The sequence below is a fragment of the Oryza glaberrima genome, chromosome 4 (assembly GCF_000147395.1).
Source record: "Oryza glaberrima chromosome 4, OglaRS2, whole genome shotgun sequence".
Lineage (NCBI taxonomy): Eukaryota > Viridiplantae > Streptophyta > Magnoliopsida > Poales > Poaceae > Oryza > Oryza glaberrima.
Window position 1 is genome coordinate 10,596,386 of NC_068329.1, and position 16,229 is coordinate 10,612,614.

Here is a 16,229-nt window from a genome sequence, read left to right on the forward strand (position 1 = left end):
ATCGACCAGCCGATTGATGTAATTGTGCAAAATTTGCTACAAGATACTCAAATTTTGTGGCCTTTGCTGTGAGACACCAAACGAACGTGTATTTTCTTGGGGACACTGTAAAAATGTGGTAATTAGCTAGTGGACACAAGAGGCATTACTTTATTATTTCCGGTGAAAACAGAGAGAGAAAGAGCGTTGAAAGTATTAAAATGCCCTTGGACACTGTTCTTCTCCCTTCTCTTTTCTTTCTTCTCTCTTTTATTTTATTTTCTTCTTCAGCCCCCGTGCGTGGCGATGGCCACCAACCTCCCCCTTCTGTGAACGTCCCACACGCGCATGTGGTGGTCGCCGTGGCCATGGCCATGTGGCCAGATTCATGGCTCTGCTATGGGGGTACGTGGCGAGGAGGCCGAGGAGCTATTGGAGGACGAGGTGCACAGGGAGTAGAGGCTGAGATGACGCGGCGGCTCAAGGAGGCCGAGGAGAAGGAGGTGCTCGAGTGCACGGGACAAGTGGGGCGAGGAGGCCGGGCAGCCGTCAGAACGACGAGCCGATCAGTTCGGAGGACCTCCAATTTTCGGCCAGTCTCCACCTCGACGTCGTACTTGAATTGCTTAATAGCTGCTGCTGCTTCGTTCTTGCGGGTAATAAGACGTATCCACATGAAATGACTCATGTCATCTGCCAACAACAGAAAGTACTTCTTGCCGCCCAGCGTCGTCGGCGTGATTGGCCCGCACAAGTCACCATGCACAAGATCAAGCGCCATTTGTGCTCTCTACTTAGCTTCCTCCGGGAACGACGAGTGCCGTTGCTTGCCTGCGAGGCACCCATCACACAACTGATCATAGTGACCAAGTGGAGGGAGCCCGCGGACCATGTCACCTTGCACCAGCTGCGGTAGCACCTGGTGGTTCAAGTGCCTGAAACGTCCATGCCATAGCCTTGCCGCCTTGCTCCTACTCGCCGCCAAACAAACGGGCCTTGCCATGTCCAATCTCAATATATAAAGATAGCTGGGAGACAGTTTTACCTTTGCAAGCAGGAGTCCGCCGGGTTACGCAGCGTGAAAACGCCACCCCAGACATGTGCATCGTAACCGCGTGCATCAAGGCGCCCGACACTGATAATGTTCTTGCGCAGTTTGGGATGTAATACACCGCCTCCAATGAGTGGTGGTCGCCGTTCTTACACTTGAACACCACGGCACCACGTCCCCGGATTTCTACCATAGAGCCATCTCCGAACTTAACTGTCCCCACGACGCCGGCATCGAGGTCGACGAATGCGGAGCGCGCCCCAATCATGTGATTGGTGGCTCCTGTGTCCAGGAACCATTCTGCAGTGTCCTTCTCCTCACCTACATCGTCGTGATCCAAGACCACTTTCTTCTTTGTCATATGCACCTCCTAGACGCTAGGTGTTCGGGCGAATGTCGCCTCGCCAGTGAGAGACAACCCCATAACATGAGCCATGAGCAGAGTTGGCTCCCCCTCCCCGTGAGCCAAATTTGCTTCCCCTCGGCATTGGCGTCGTGGCTTGCGACACTGCTTGGCATAATGACCATATTCATTACAATTGAAACATTTCACCTTGGATATGTCACGACTGTTGCTCCCACCGGTAGCCATTTCCTTTCCCTTTAGTGATCCAGTAGTTTTGCCTAGGCGATTTTGCGAGCCAGCACCGCCATGGGCCTTGTTGGCGGCTGTGCCTTCTTGCTCCTGCTTCGCGTGCACCTCCCAGTTGCTCCGAGGTATAGTTTGCCACTAGCACTAGCCAATCATCGTCACTGTACGAATCAATCGTGGACAACTGCCCGACGAGCTCCTCCAAGGCCATGGTCTTGATATCGAGGAGTTGCTTGAGTGAAATTGCCACCGGCTTGTTCTTCTTAGGGACAACACGCAACAGCTTCTAGTTAACATGTTCGCCCTCCATGACTCCGCCAATGTCGCAAATGTTCGCGACGACGGCTGTGAACCACATCGCAAACTCCTCCGGCTTCTCTCCCTCCTTGAACTGCATCGATTCAAATTGCCGGCGAAACCCTTGCTCCTTGGCCTCACGCACGCGGTTGACACCGACCCGCATGGTCTTGATGGGGTCCCACGCCACCTTCGCCGTGTCATGCTTCGCCAGCCCGCGCAACATCTCCAGCGGAACGGCCTGGAGTATGGCAGAGAGGGCCACACGATCCTCGCGGTACTTCGCGTAGCCGGGGTCGATCACCACCCACAGCCCTTGTGCCTGGAGACTCACTCGCATCAGCATCGCCCAGTCGGGTTAGTTCGTCCTCGTCAGCATCGGCAGCCTCGCAGCTGTGCCACCATCTCTGGACAGCGGCACCAGCGGCATCGTTGCGCCATTTGCGTTGCCGCTCCCCTGCTCGCTGCTGCTACCGCCACTTCCACCACGCCTCGGCGGCGGAATGTAGCGCGCATCCGACAACATCAAAAACGGAACCGGAACCTCGCTCTGATACCAATTGTCAGCAAATTTCCCTCACTCTGCACTCGATCTATGGCTATCCTACTTTCTCTGAATATTTCCAGACGTGAACAATGGACTGAAGAACAGAGCACGAAGAAAACAGAGCAACAAGAACGACTGGTTTTGCGTTGCGTAATGCCGCTGCAGCTTTTCGGTTTTTCTCCTATTTATTCACCTCCATCTCAGGAGTTTGCTACATGCAAAACTTGACCGATTAAACAGCTAGATCTGAGAATTCGTGCCATCCCACGATCCGTTCCCAGCTCGGCCGCAACGACTAAAAAAAGGCTAAAGTCTGAACTGAATACCGGTTCCTCCGGACTATTTTCAGTCAGCTTATTACATGCATGAGGAAACAACTAACGAATTGAAATGCAGCTAAACTTAAGAAAAATACAAATGCCCAAGATTATTCTATCAATCACTGGGTCGAAATAGTTTTACGTTACCGTACTAATCTTCTTCCATGTAGGCCTAACCTAACCAGACAAATCTTCAGTCGATTGATCCATGCCCATCCCCAATTGGATCGTACATGTCTCTTCTTGCCTTGTACCTTTACCTTTAGTTATCTTTCATGGCAGGTCCCAGCTAGCCTGGCATCTGACACAGATACAAGCAAAGAATTTGATGATTGATGCTGCGTGCAGCATATGACCGTTTTGGGGGCTTTGCAGAAAAGCAATTCAAAGCAAGCACAAGGCAGGAATATATGCCAGGGAATGCGAACGCCGCACGTCATTTCATTGGAGCCTCTGCATTAGAGAAGCACCTAGTATATGCATGTCAGTTGTCTGCTCTCCAGACAATATCGCTCATTTTCCTCCATATGCATATGCAACCATGCATGGCTTCCTGAAGTCGAGATCAAGGTGATTAGTCTATACCTCTACCCGTTTACGCATCATTATTATATATAGTTCAAAGCTTGTTTAAATGTTCAACGAGGGTTCAGGAATGCATGCTGGCACTCCAGCTTTAATTACAGCTTGTATTTATTTTGTTTGAGAATGATTAATTAAGCCGAATCATGAATAGCCATCATATATGTAACTCATCATCGATGTAAGGAGTAACAGTTTGGACTTTGGACCCATCAAGTGTATCTGTTTATATCTGTGTAGGAAATATTGGTTGGCTGGAAGGAAGTAGGGAGCTTCAAAGAGAGTTTTGCGAGCAGATGGTGAGATATGGGGATCCAAAAAGCATTGATGCAGATGGAGCTGCTAGTCCAGCTTGTATTTTAACGAGCGGTAGCTAAACTTACTGCCAAGCAAAAACACATTGTATTCACCATGGAAACAGAGGTAAATCACTCTACTGACTTCGTTTGTCTGGAAGGAATTTATTGATCACTGACTACGTAACAGCAGAGAGTTTTTGCCGTATTCCAATTACCTCCCAGACAATTAAACACTTATTGTTGATTCATTAAAAGGTAGTTTACGAATATAAAATTACATGAGCTTGGTATTTAACAAGTAATTGTTTTTAGGCATGACCTGCTGGATCTTCTATCCAGATCTGCTGTTTGTTGTTCGCCAGTCTGATGCATGCCTTACCTGACCAATAGTCCTCCCTTATTTTGTGACACATGCATATATATTACTACCAATATCTTTTTCCCGTATTAATTCTCACCTAAAATTCAAGTTGCGAGTAGCATAATACATCACGTAATCAATACATAAAATATGTGGAGACTTTTAGATCCTCTTTCCAGAATACTTGTAATCTTTGTGAAATTTTTTAAAAAAACTAAGATTGGTACTAATTCCAATCATAAATATTTGATATTTAAGACATGCTTCAGTCTACTCCTATCTTTTAATACATTGACCATTCACTACAGGAGAAACGATGTTTAATACTGGTTAAAATCCCTTTTAGTACCGCTTGTAGCAACAGAGAGACCAGTAAATCGAGACCAAACATCTTGATCTTTAATAATTTTTCAACCGGTACTAAAGATGCACACTAAGTCAAAAAAAATATGTGGGACGTGGGATTCGAACTCAAGATCTCTCACCATAACTCTCATGCGCATTGCCATCCCACTTACTACATACATTTGATTTATATTGAGATGTTTTTTTCAACTAACCCTGAGGGCATATTTAGTACCGATTGGTAAGCTTTGGTGCTATCAACTAGTAAGTAAATTGAATCACCGGTGTACTTGTTTTTGGTGCATGAATTTGTCTGATGTGTGCGGAGGAAGGCGAAAAGGACACTACATGGCTAATCTTTTTGATTCAGAGGCTGATTAGGATACTATGTAAACATATACTCCCTCCATACCCACAAAACAAGTCGTTCTGGGCTCTTGGCCCGTTTTCACAAAACAAGTCGTTGTTCCTCAGTGAGGTATACGAAAAGATTGCTATTAGACATACACCTTTTCAATAAAAAAATAGAATAGGATATTGTGATAGTAGAAAAAGATTAAAAAACTAAGCAATGATATAAATGTTATAAATGTATGAAATTCATCATTTCAATGATGAAGGATAATCGTCGCGATCTGTCATCTGTTCGTAACATTAAAAAATACATGAAATGTTATAATGATCCACACTTTCAATGACTACAGACAACTTCTAAATTTCACCTACATGTATATTGTTATATGTATCCACACTGTGACAACTATGAAGAACTTCTAAATTTCACCTATTTAAGAAATATACAACCTACTTGTATATTGTTATATATATCTCCACAATATCGACAGGCACGAAGCACTTATAAATTCACTTACTAAAGAAATATATGTGTAATCATAAGAAATGACTATTTTATATAAGTATTCATAAGTAATAATAAATGTATAATATATAAACAATGTATTTAGTAATCATAAGTAATTTGTAAACAAAAATTAAGTTAATTTATTATATAATTTGAATTAACATGTCATATCGAATTGTATGTCGACTCGCCATAGCGTGCTGCTTGGCGACCTTCGAATAATGTAATTAAACTTGAGAGTCGCACGCGTCCAATCCCGGCAAGAAAATTATAAAGTTAGGTAAATACAATATCTGCATTGAACCATTAAAACTTTGCACAAGTTGTAAATATAATTTTCATATATTATCTATATTTTAATTATTTTTAGAAGTTTTTTAAAATTCTAAACATATTTTTTTAGTGTGTTCTCCTTATTTTCTAACTATTTTAATGACTTTTAAATGGAATTATATACATTGTAAATAGATTCTATAAGATTGTAAACATTGTAAATAGATTTTTAAATGGAATTGATGTATTATTTATATTGTGTAATGTAATGTATTACATTCAGTTTATATATTTTTAAAGTTTGTAATGTATTTCTTAAAAAAAATTCAAAATTGGGGAGGGACTGACAGGTGGGCTAAAGATATCTTTAGTATCGGTTGTTGCCACGAACTTCTTGAATTGAAAGTTAAGTTAGAAAATAACAATAGTTATAATCTAGTATGTAGACAGTAAATAAAAATATCTTTTTCAGCGATGAGGCTTCACATCATCGCAGGTACATGGTATCATTGTTAGTGGGATCATGGGATCCACAGGTATCGAGCCGTAGCGGTGCCAAAGGCCATATCTCTTGGCCATTGAGGAGCAGTCCTTCCACCACGGCTGGCAATCATCGGTTGTCGTAGCTCTTTGTGCTGTTGTCGCCGCCATCTCCCCCCTCCCCACCTTTGTCACTCATCCACATTGAGCCTAGATCGTACCACCAGAGAGGAGTAAGAAGCCAGATCTAATCGGCATATTTTATGATTTCTCGATGTTTCAGTCAATATATGTTTGTTCCACATGTTGCATCAAAGTGTTGCACTTGGGATTTCGATGGTGTTTCATTTTTTTGTCTTTGATTCTAGCGGCTCCGTGGCTGTTTCAACAGTTGAAGCTCGATGTTTCATGTTTAAGAGCGATATGTTTTAACTGTGATGCAACAATGTATCTCCATTTTAATAGTTGAAACATTTTTTACATACTTGTGAGACATTTTTATACATAGGTGAAACAACGCCCGATATTTTGAAAAAAATGAGGCTCTCAATTTGTAGTTGTGTCCGTTTATTTTGCTTAGTTGGATGAGCTCTACAAACCTTATTTATTTTCTATTTTTTTATCGAAGCGTGGGGTACATGATCGAATAATAGGCATTTTTTGTTGCAATGTAACACAATAATGATCTAGCTTATTTTCGAAATGAAAGAACAAACTTTAATCTAGACAAGCATAAAAATGCATCCCATTAACCCTGTAAATGAAAAACAAAGAAAACGAAATGTTTACACTTCGTTACATGAGTTGCAAATCTTGCAGTGTGAGTTGACTGCATGTTCAGAAAAATAATCAGATGACTGAAAATAACAATATCAAAAGCTAAAGTTACCTGCGTGATCACATGTGTTTACATGAGTACATCTTTGCTTATTGAGCCCCAATCATAATTGCTATTTCTTTGCTTGTCTATTGAGTTACTAGTTAGTTTTCCATTTTTCTGTAGAGAGTTTGAGAGTGTTTGAGAGTAGGGGAAAGAGAAGATTGATAATATACGTAATATATACGAGGTGAGCCATTAGCATATGGTTATTGACTATTTATTATTTTGAACCTAAAAAAAGGTTTATAAGTTTTTTTTGCAAAACACACACTGCCTAGCAGTTTGGGAAGCGTGCACGTGAAAAGGATAGATTTTTTTCTCTCTATCCCTCCCTGTAGAAGGCGCTCTATGTATTCTTAGGCAATTACTTTTGTGTTCATACTCAGTATATGGGGAGCAATCATCTTTGCACACGACTAAATTTCATACTCTCTCTGTCCCAAAATATAAGGCATAACCATCACAGACGCAAAGAAAAAAATAATTATTATCACCTCCTTAGTTGAATCATCTCAATAAATACATGCATGCACCCAACGGGATTAGAGATCTTAAGAGTGGAGGACTTAAAATAACAAATTTAGAGAGGAGAGAGGTGCTAGTTAATTATATACGTATATGCACGCCTTATATCATGAAACATCTTAAAATAGTGGTTGTACCTTATATTTTGGGATGAAGAGACTAAAAGAGAACTGTATTCTACTAAGCATCAAGATCAGCTGTCAAAAGAATCATTGTTACCTCTGCCCATCGAGCCATCGAGGGTGCAAATCCTTCACGTCGCCTCTCTCGTGCCATATTTATACATCTACATTGTTGTCTCCTAGGGAACTAAGAGCGTCGGCAGTCCATAGGCAGGGACCATGGCCGCAAAGGCAGTGCTATTCCATCCACCCGGCTTGATAATATGAGGCACGCTCAGCAAGAAGAATGGCTAATCTATCTATCTATACCTATACTAATCGGGCATTTTTTTTGAGCTACCACGTTAATCAGAAAGATCTGACCGTTGATTAGTTAGATTATTTTATCCTGACCGTAAATAAGAAAATCTAATTTGTGTTTAATTAGTTAATTTCGTGGGCCACCTTTAGTTAAGCAACATCCAATCTATATATACTCTCGGAAGCTAATACCGAGAAGGAGATCGATCTGCTTCCTGATGCCGTCCGGCCATCGCAATATAAGATAAAATCGAGCTTTCTCATTGATCTAAAATCATCAACAATGTCATGGCCGGCCGGCAAGATGCATGATAAAATTAAAGTTTCCTTTGTGCATGATGATGTTTCTACTGTGTCAATTATAAGGATGAGATCAATCAGATCCAATAGAAGCCTTTATAATTAATGACTTCGATTTGGTGATCCAGCCATACTAAGTTTCGTGTCAGTTCTCTTCCTAATTTGGTTCTATCAGCCATATTAATTGCCTTGATGAATTTACATAAACAGGGTATACATATGTACAACATCAACTTGACAAATACTTGATCCAATAGTGAGTTTCCATGTCAGTCCACTTTCAATAATTCGTATCCATCAGCTATGCTAATTGCCTTGCAGAATCTACAGAATCAGTGCATACATACGTACTGCATCAACTTACTTGATCCAGCCAAATATTAAATAGCGAGGTTGGAAAATTCCATTTTTATTTCTTGATATATTCACACTACGTCAACATGGTATGTTGCTACAGTTGTCACCTACATGTCCTGTAGTAGCATATCATATAAACGTTGCAGTTTTATGATAATTTTCCACGCTATTCGTTGTAGCAAACTGAAATAGATTACTAATATATTACAGCAAACTGATAGTTTTCTGAAATTTACTCTAAATTAAAATATGGAGTACTCATCTCAGAATCCCAATTTAGTATTTTCTTAATTTAGTTGTAAAATTTAAAAATAATAGTTAGTGAGTTGTAACTGATCATATGGACTTCTCTTTAGTCAAGACCATTATTTGCAACGTAGGATTAGCAAAACTAAGAACATGAGAGACATAGGTTTTGACAGGAACGCATATGTAAAACGGAGAATTACAAAACACAATAAAATGCATGAATAATTGTTCACGTAGACTACGAGAAAAATATGATAATTGAATGAGAGCGAAACACTCAAGGAAAATTCCAAGAGGTGGATCTCATGTAAAATTTCCTTTAAAATCTTCATATATTAAGTCACTCCAATGGAATTTTCTATCATTGAAATATGTTAAATCTTTGTTAATTTGATAAGGAATTAATTCGATCCCTTTTCATAATTAGCGTTAACAACAATAACCACCACATATAAAATTTTTAGTTACCCCTACGAGATGAAGACCACATCAATACCATCTAATTGTTCATCTTTCTATTCTGAAATGGCAGTTCACAATAAGTGCTACAGTTGAAATTAACTATGTATGGATTCATTTGTTTTAGTTGCATAAAGACTGATAATTCCAAAATTCATAATTAGCGAATATGAAGTTGTATCCATCTTAGACTATCAATATATTATCTTGTTAGTTTAGTCCTAAATTTAAAATTCCTAATTAGGAAGTTGCATGGGCTCTTATTTTAATCTAAACCGCTATAACTCTTTTTATGAAAAATAACAAAACATATTAAATCCAAACAATTGGGCACACTAAGAAAGCTCACATATTTTCTGGAAGTAGCAGAATGTTTCTCAAATAGGCCGGTTTATCATGACAAGATATCTTACTGGGAGTTCGTGTTAAATAAAACATACAGATGGAAAATAATATGGGACTCAATTTAATTTTTGATTTTCTGAAATTCCAAATTACTAATTAGCATGTTGTAACAGAAGAATGGACTCTTTTAGACTTTTCAGTCTAAACAATTTTAATTTGAAAAATAACCAATGCATTGAACATGTGGTTAAAATTTAATACTTACAATACCAATAATGGTAGCCCGTGCAACGCACGGGTGGACGGCTAGTTATTTACTAATTTGGCCTTCATCATCAAATATGATACTAACACACTACGTACAGATTAAACTATTAGTCTGACATTCCACTTAATATTGAAGTTAATACTTGACCCACATTTGAGTACCTTACTTTAGGTACCTTCTCTTATAAATCGTTGTTAGATTGTAAGTAATTAACGCTTGTCATTCGTCCCAAACAACATAGAAAGTCTCTGGTCAGCAACATTCTCTTGGCAAATTCAAACGTCGCACACATTAATTTGAACACGCAATAATTGGATTTCTGTTCTGTACTTTTCTATATCATTATCGACATGCTTATTATTTTTTACTTCAAATAATTCTATTGTTCTTTTTCGTTAAAAAACTCTATTTGTTCTTAATATTCACGTGGAGAATATAATGTTTTATTTTTATATATTTGTTGGATGAATTAAATTGTAGATTTAATCATTGTGTCAAAATTAAAGGCAATGTAAACATATTACCCTGATCCATCCATCTCAACTCTCAAGATAATTATTTTGGTACTCTTGTGAAATAAAGGCTTGTATGTAATCCATCGCTGCAATTGATGTACAGATATGCCACCACTATCTGATTTATTAGCACTAATTATACCAGGTAATCAAGATCAAGGCAGACAACATCAGTGGTGCTGCAGAGGAGATAATCCATTTTCTGATGGGTCCAAACAAAGGAGATGTGATACACTTTGATGGCTGGGGTGGATTGGGGGCATCCGCTGTTCTCAAAGCCATCGCCACACGGCTCAAATCATCAGCATCACTGTTAGGAGAGGCTGCTACTGTGATGAAAGCAGGCTTGGACAAAATCATCCACGTTGACTGCTCACTGTGGCAAAACACCAGGGCTGTGCAGAAGGCCATTGCGATTGATCTGAATCTTCCTCAACATGTGATATCCCTCTTTGACCAGTGGGATGAGAAGGACGATTTTGATGGGGTACACCAGGTTGCTAGAGGCCCAATACAACATGTCAAGGAGGAAATCTTGTACAACCTTCGTGACCGCGGATTCCTGGTGATCTTCCACAATGGGAGTGGCCGCTACATTGATCTTAAAAATTGTGGTATCCTTGTAGCAGGGCTTTTGGGCAAGAGAGTGTTGTGGACCTCCCGAGGCAGGTTTTCACTTCATAGCAATGACATACGAGAGGTGCATGAAAGGAAGTTAGCTGAGAGTAATGTTTCTATATATGCTGATTTGTCAAGTGATTCCATACTTAATAGTGTCAGGCACCTGCTGCAAGTAGAGGCTGAGGAGGTAGCCTTCTACAGCGGTGTCCTTGAACCTGATATGAGCACCAAACTTGTCATGGAGTGCATCTTGTACAAGGCATTGAGAGGTGATGACTATGGCATCAACTGGGGCACCAACGCAACCAATTATTGGGTATGTGATGGAATGATAAAAGATGCCACCAATGGTGATAGATCGGCATGGGAGATTGCTGAAGCTCTGCATAGTGTTATGCACTTGGAGGATTGGCATCAGGTCTGGGCAGTCAATATTCGTGATTCCTTTGGGTTGAGTAGTAAAGAGTGGAGGCACACAAACCGTTGGATTTCAACTACCCACCAATATGTAGCTACAGTAAAAGTGCCACCTCAAGCAACATCCTTCTTTGTGACGGAAGCCGGATCACTGATTGACAAAAGTAGCTCCATGATATTACGAGGTGACATGTTTGGACATTCAGATAGGAGCAGATTGCGTGTACTACATCTCTCCCAGTGTACCTTCAGTTTTTCATCAGCCCCCTTCCTTGGCTGCAGCAACCTTAGGTTCCTCCTACTTGACCATTGCAAAAACAAGGACATAGACGATCAAGTGGCAGCTCATCTTGATGAAGAGGATGAGCATCAACAGAGCAAAATGGGCCATCACAATAGAACATGTTTGAAGGAGCTTTGGGTGTTGGACATAAGTTATACAGAGTGGTATTGGTTACTATCAGAACAGATGATGGATCAAATGGTTCACCTTCATGAGTTGAATGTGAAGGGGATTAAGAATGGGACCTGGATAAGCCATCTAGCTCCTGGCCATGTTGCTAGAAGCAACAGCTGCAGGCCGCGCAACCTTGGCAAGCTCCGAGTTACATGTTGTGAGATTACAAACCAAGCATCATCATTTGTAGAATTCCCTGATCTGTCAACCTCTAGTATCAAGACAATTGCCCTTGATGGCTGTGTTGAGCTGGAGAAACTTGCCCACAATTTCCTGCCTCTGTTGCTAGAGTCATTTATATTCGTCAGTAATGTCGGTGCCAAGATAAAGATCATCTCGTTCCAGGGATGCACGCAACTGAAGAGCCTATTGCTGAGAGGATTGTTAGAGAGCCTCGTGGAGATGGACATGTCACATACAGCAATCAAAATGCTTGACCTTACTGCAATGCAAGCTCCACATCTCAACAAGCTAGTTCTGTTGGGTTGTGAGAAGCTACGAGCAATACTATGGCCTAGAGAATGGAAGAAGCCAGAATTGTATGTGCTACACATTGACACCACTGATGCAAGATGGGTGGGAGAAGACAAGTCAAGCAAGAAAGAGGCAGCCAGTGGCGATACAAGTGTAGGTCCATCATCAAGAAAAGTGCTTCATGGCGACCAAGCACTTCTTAACTTTGATTTCTACATTTCATTGAGGAATGCAAGATTCCTTCGGTCACTTTTGCACGACAGACTTGGCAACCGTGTAATTGTTGAGATTTCATCTACTACTAATATTTCTGCAACTGATGGTTTTAAAGAAACTAGCCGAGAAATGCAGACTGGCATTTGTGGCTGCAAACAACAAGCGCCAACTGTAAACCTGCAGAAGCCAATCGACAACTTATACATGGATGACATTAACGCCCACTTCGAAGACATCTTGCAAGCTGATGATGGTGATAGAGATGCTAGTGATGGTGGAGATGCCCCATCTTTCATTTATATGTGGCCTTGTCCTTCTAATTGTTCGAAACCATACAGTGCCCACTGCTACATCAGCGTCCAGGATGAGATGCAAACTAATTTACATCAGGGTACTACTACTATTTTAAAAGAAGAAGCTAGTGGCATTACTTTGCCAGATTTCGTGCATGACAGTGCATTGAGCCTGCACTTGCATGACTGCTTGTCTATCACCAGTATACCAGGCCATGCATCTGCTGCAATAGATTTGAGTTGGAGGATCCTATGGTGGTGCCGAATTGAGAGGTGTCCTAACTTAGAAGGCACTATTTTTACTGCTCCTCGCACTCGAGACAATATTTTCCGGGGTCTCGAAACATTCTGGGCATCTCAACTCTTAAAGGTTTTCTACATCTGGGACTGGGACACGTCATTGTTTCAGCCTAGTTACAATTCATTCGAGAACCTGAAGTTCTTACATCTGGATCGGTGCCCCAGGTTGGTACATGTACTCCCCTTATGTGCATCAAATTCCAGCAGATGCCGTAGCTTGAAAACACTTGAAATCGTGTGCTGCGGTGCACTCAGGGATGTCTTCCCACTGGATTCCGATTCAACTATAGAATTCCGAAGGCTAAAGCGCATCCACCTGCACGAGCTACCCAAGCTGCAGCGCATCTGCGGCCGCAAGATGTCCACGCCCGAGCTCGAGACCGTGAAGATTAGGGGCTGTTGGAGCCTCAGACGGCTGCCATCTGTTGGTCGCCACCATAGCACACCACCTACAGTGGACTGCGAGAAGGAATGGTGGGATGGCCTTGAGTGGGAAGGCGTGGAAGCCAACCACCATCCTTCCCTCTACAAGCCCATCCACTCGCACTACTACAAGAAAGCCCTGCGGAGAACCTCCCTACTCAAGTGATTGACTCAATTATTTACCCTCTGTCGTTCCTATCTTGCTTATTACTTCATCTGCATGAGTTGATTTCATTGGTTGCACCATTAGCTTCTCTACATAGTTGAATTAATATTATTGTTTAGGAAACAAATATCATAAATTCAGTGTTTTTCATTCGCTACAAATTAAATTTTATATGACTATGATGCCTTTCACTGGCACGCCGTCGGGTTCCTATCTACAGGTAGCCAGTAATCCCTACTATCTCAAATGATTACGGCTTGGCATGTCATGGGAAAAGAGATGCTTACTCTGCTTTCTTCAAGTCAATGATCAGTTATGTATGTCCTTGTACTCTTTGCATCATTGCATGACACTGTGACGTCTCGCTTGCAAGGAAGAGATGCCTTGTCTACAGACAGATCTGCTGCTTATTTTGCATCTGCATGATTTTGCCCGTCATGGATGCGATCTGCATCCGCACTGTCCGTGATTTTTGTTTGGTTTTTGTTGCCTTTGCTGGACTTCCATGGAGAAACGATGCATCATCTTTATGGACAGATGATGATACAATTTGAGTTTCTCAATTTGGTGGCCTAGCTTCATAGCTTGGGCAGAATAAACAGGAGCACGAGATCAATCATCAGCTTCAGCATTAACAGAATAATCTAGTGGCTGAACTACTGAACTCTTCATCCTGTATTGCTGCTTGGTGTAATAATGTGTGGTGTGCTGCTACCCGTTTGTGTGTGATTTGTCACTATGTGTGGACTGTTGTACCTTTCTTACTTTTTACTGCCATTCTATTTGGCAGGCATCATTTGATTTGTTTTGGGTAGATGCAGGATTTGTATGCCGATCAATATCAAATACTCCCTCCGTTTCATATTCATATCACAGGACCTTTTGATTTTTTTTCTAAGCCAAATTTTTGTAGGTTTAATCAAGTTTATAGCATCAAATTAGTTTTTTAAACTTAACATATAATATATTTTAACAATATGGTTGTATGGTGTTGAAAATGCTACTATGTTTTCTTTTATAAATTTGGTCCTCCCTCTGTTTTAGATTATAAGTCGTTTTGACTTTGGTAAAAGTCAAACTGTTTCATGTTTAAGTAAGTTTATAGATAAATATAATAATATTTACAATACTAAATTAGTTTTATCAAATTAATAATTGAATATATTTTCATAATAAATTTTTCTTGGCTTGAAAATATTATTATTTTTTCTACAAACTTGAACAAACTTGAGGCAGTTTGACTTTGACCAAAGTTAAAACGACTTATAACCTGAAACAGAGGGAGTAAAACTTATGAAGAAAAATATCAAAACATTTTATAATATCAAACATAGGGGTACAATAGATTATCAAATCTTGTTTTGCTTCTTGCTTCTCTTTGTTATAATATCAAACAGGGGGGGGGGTGTTACAATGGGTACAATCGACTTATCAATGTTGAAAATGAAATACGGTATTAGACTGTTTTCATCTCTTGTTGTTTCTTTTTTTTCGTTTGGAAAAGTACCTGCTTTAGTACCCAAAATTTCACTAGCAGGTTTTTACCTTTTCTTTAGAGGGAAGTTTTGACATTTCAGTACGCTTGTTCCATCTTCCATCGGCATAGGCCCATTAATTTTGTTTGGAACGATGATATTTTGTGTTATCTGTAACGAATTGAAATCACTTTGCTACTCAAAGTTACCATAAATTAGTGAACCGGCCGAAGCCAAGCATGTTTAATGCATTATTGCTAAACATAGCACAATCTATAGGAAACAATTACTCTATGACATAGAAAATAAACAAAGATAAACAAACTTGAGGAAATTGATCAACCCCTAGCTAGCTATATACAACAAAAAATTGCATATAATTAACCTCACATATCACGCACAAGTAGGCGATCCAATTACTGAGGTTAAAACTGCATAATAACCAATAAAATAAATTAACTGCTAAAAAAACATCATTACCGACCCATTACAACCGGTTGTGTGTGAACTCTATACTGAGTAATATTGCCGGTTCACCCTGGTTTTGCCCAAACCCATGTGATGTATTTACTCAGCATCAGTCAATACCTTTTGAATCTTAGCAACGATATTAATTTGGATTTTTCAGAGAGTTACTAAATTTCTGTTTAAGCAATAAACTATGTAGGCATCTACACCAGAGGTATGTACCCAAGTTTAGGTTGCATCCAAATAGAATAAAGAATACGATGTAGTTGGAATCAACATGTGCCAATCTGTGAAACGGTTATCAACAAATTAAATGGACTATCCGTCGAACACTATCTTCCACCTCCAGACTCCTTGCCTTCATCTTCTTAGGACTGGATCTTCCTATAATGCACCGGAGTGTCATACTTTGTCCGATGTTAAATTAGTTGGACTATCAACAATTTTTTACCTGCCTATACCAAAACAGTCTTGCCCATATGACACTTTCAAGAATTCATGCACGAAGTCATCAGGTGAAATCTTGTTCGGAATGTCTATTATGCCCATGACATCCCAAAATTCATAATGGATGTGTTGCATCACACCAAGAGCATTTTGGAAATCTACCT

General features: G+C 40.3%; 1 protein-coding gene across 1 annotated transcript; it reads left to right on the forward strand.

Annotated features, from left to right (window-relative positions):
* Window positions 1-2,797: 2,797 nt before the first annotated feature.
* Window positions 2,798-13,989, forward strand: LOC127772076 (uncharacterized). Its single transcript, XM_052298063.1, has 3 exons — window positions 2,798-3,356; window positions 3,609-3,791; window positions 10,454-13,989. Exons 2-3 carry the CDS (start codon window positions 3,780-3,782, stop codon window positions 13,673-13,675), a joined length of 3,234 nt encoding a protein of 1,077 aa, XP_052154023.1. The 5' UTR covers window positions 2,798-3,356; window positions 3,609-3,779; the 3' UTR covers window positions 13,676-13,989.
* Window positions 13,990-16,229: the final 2,240 nt, after the last annotated feature.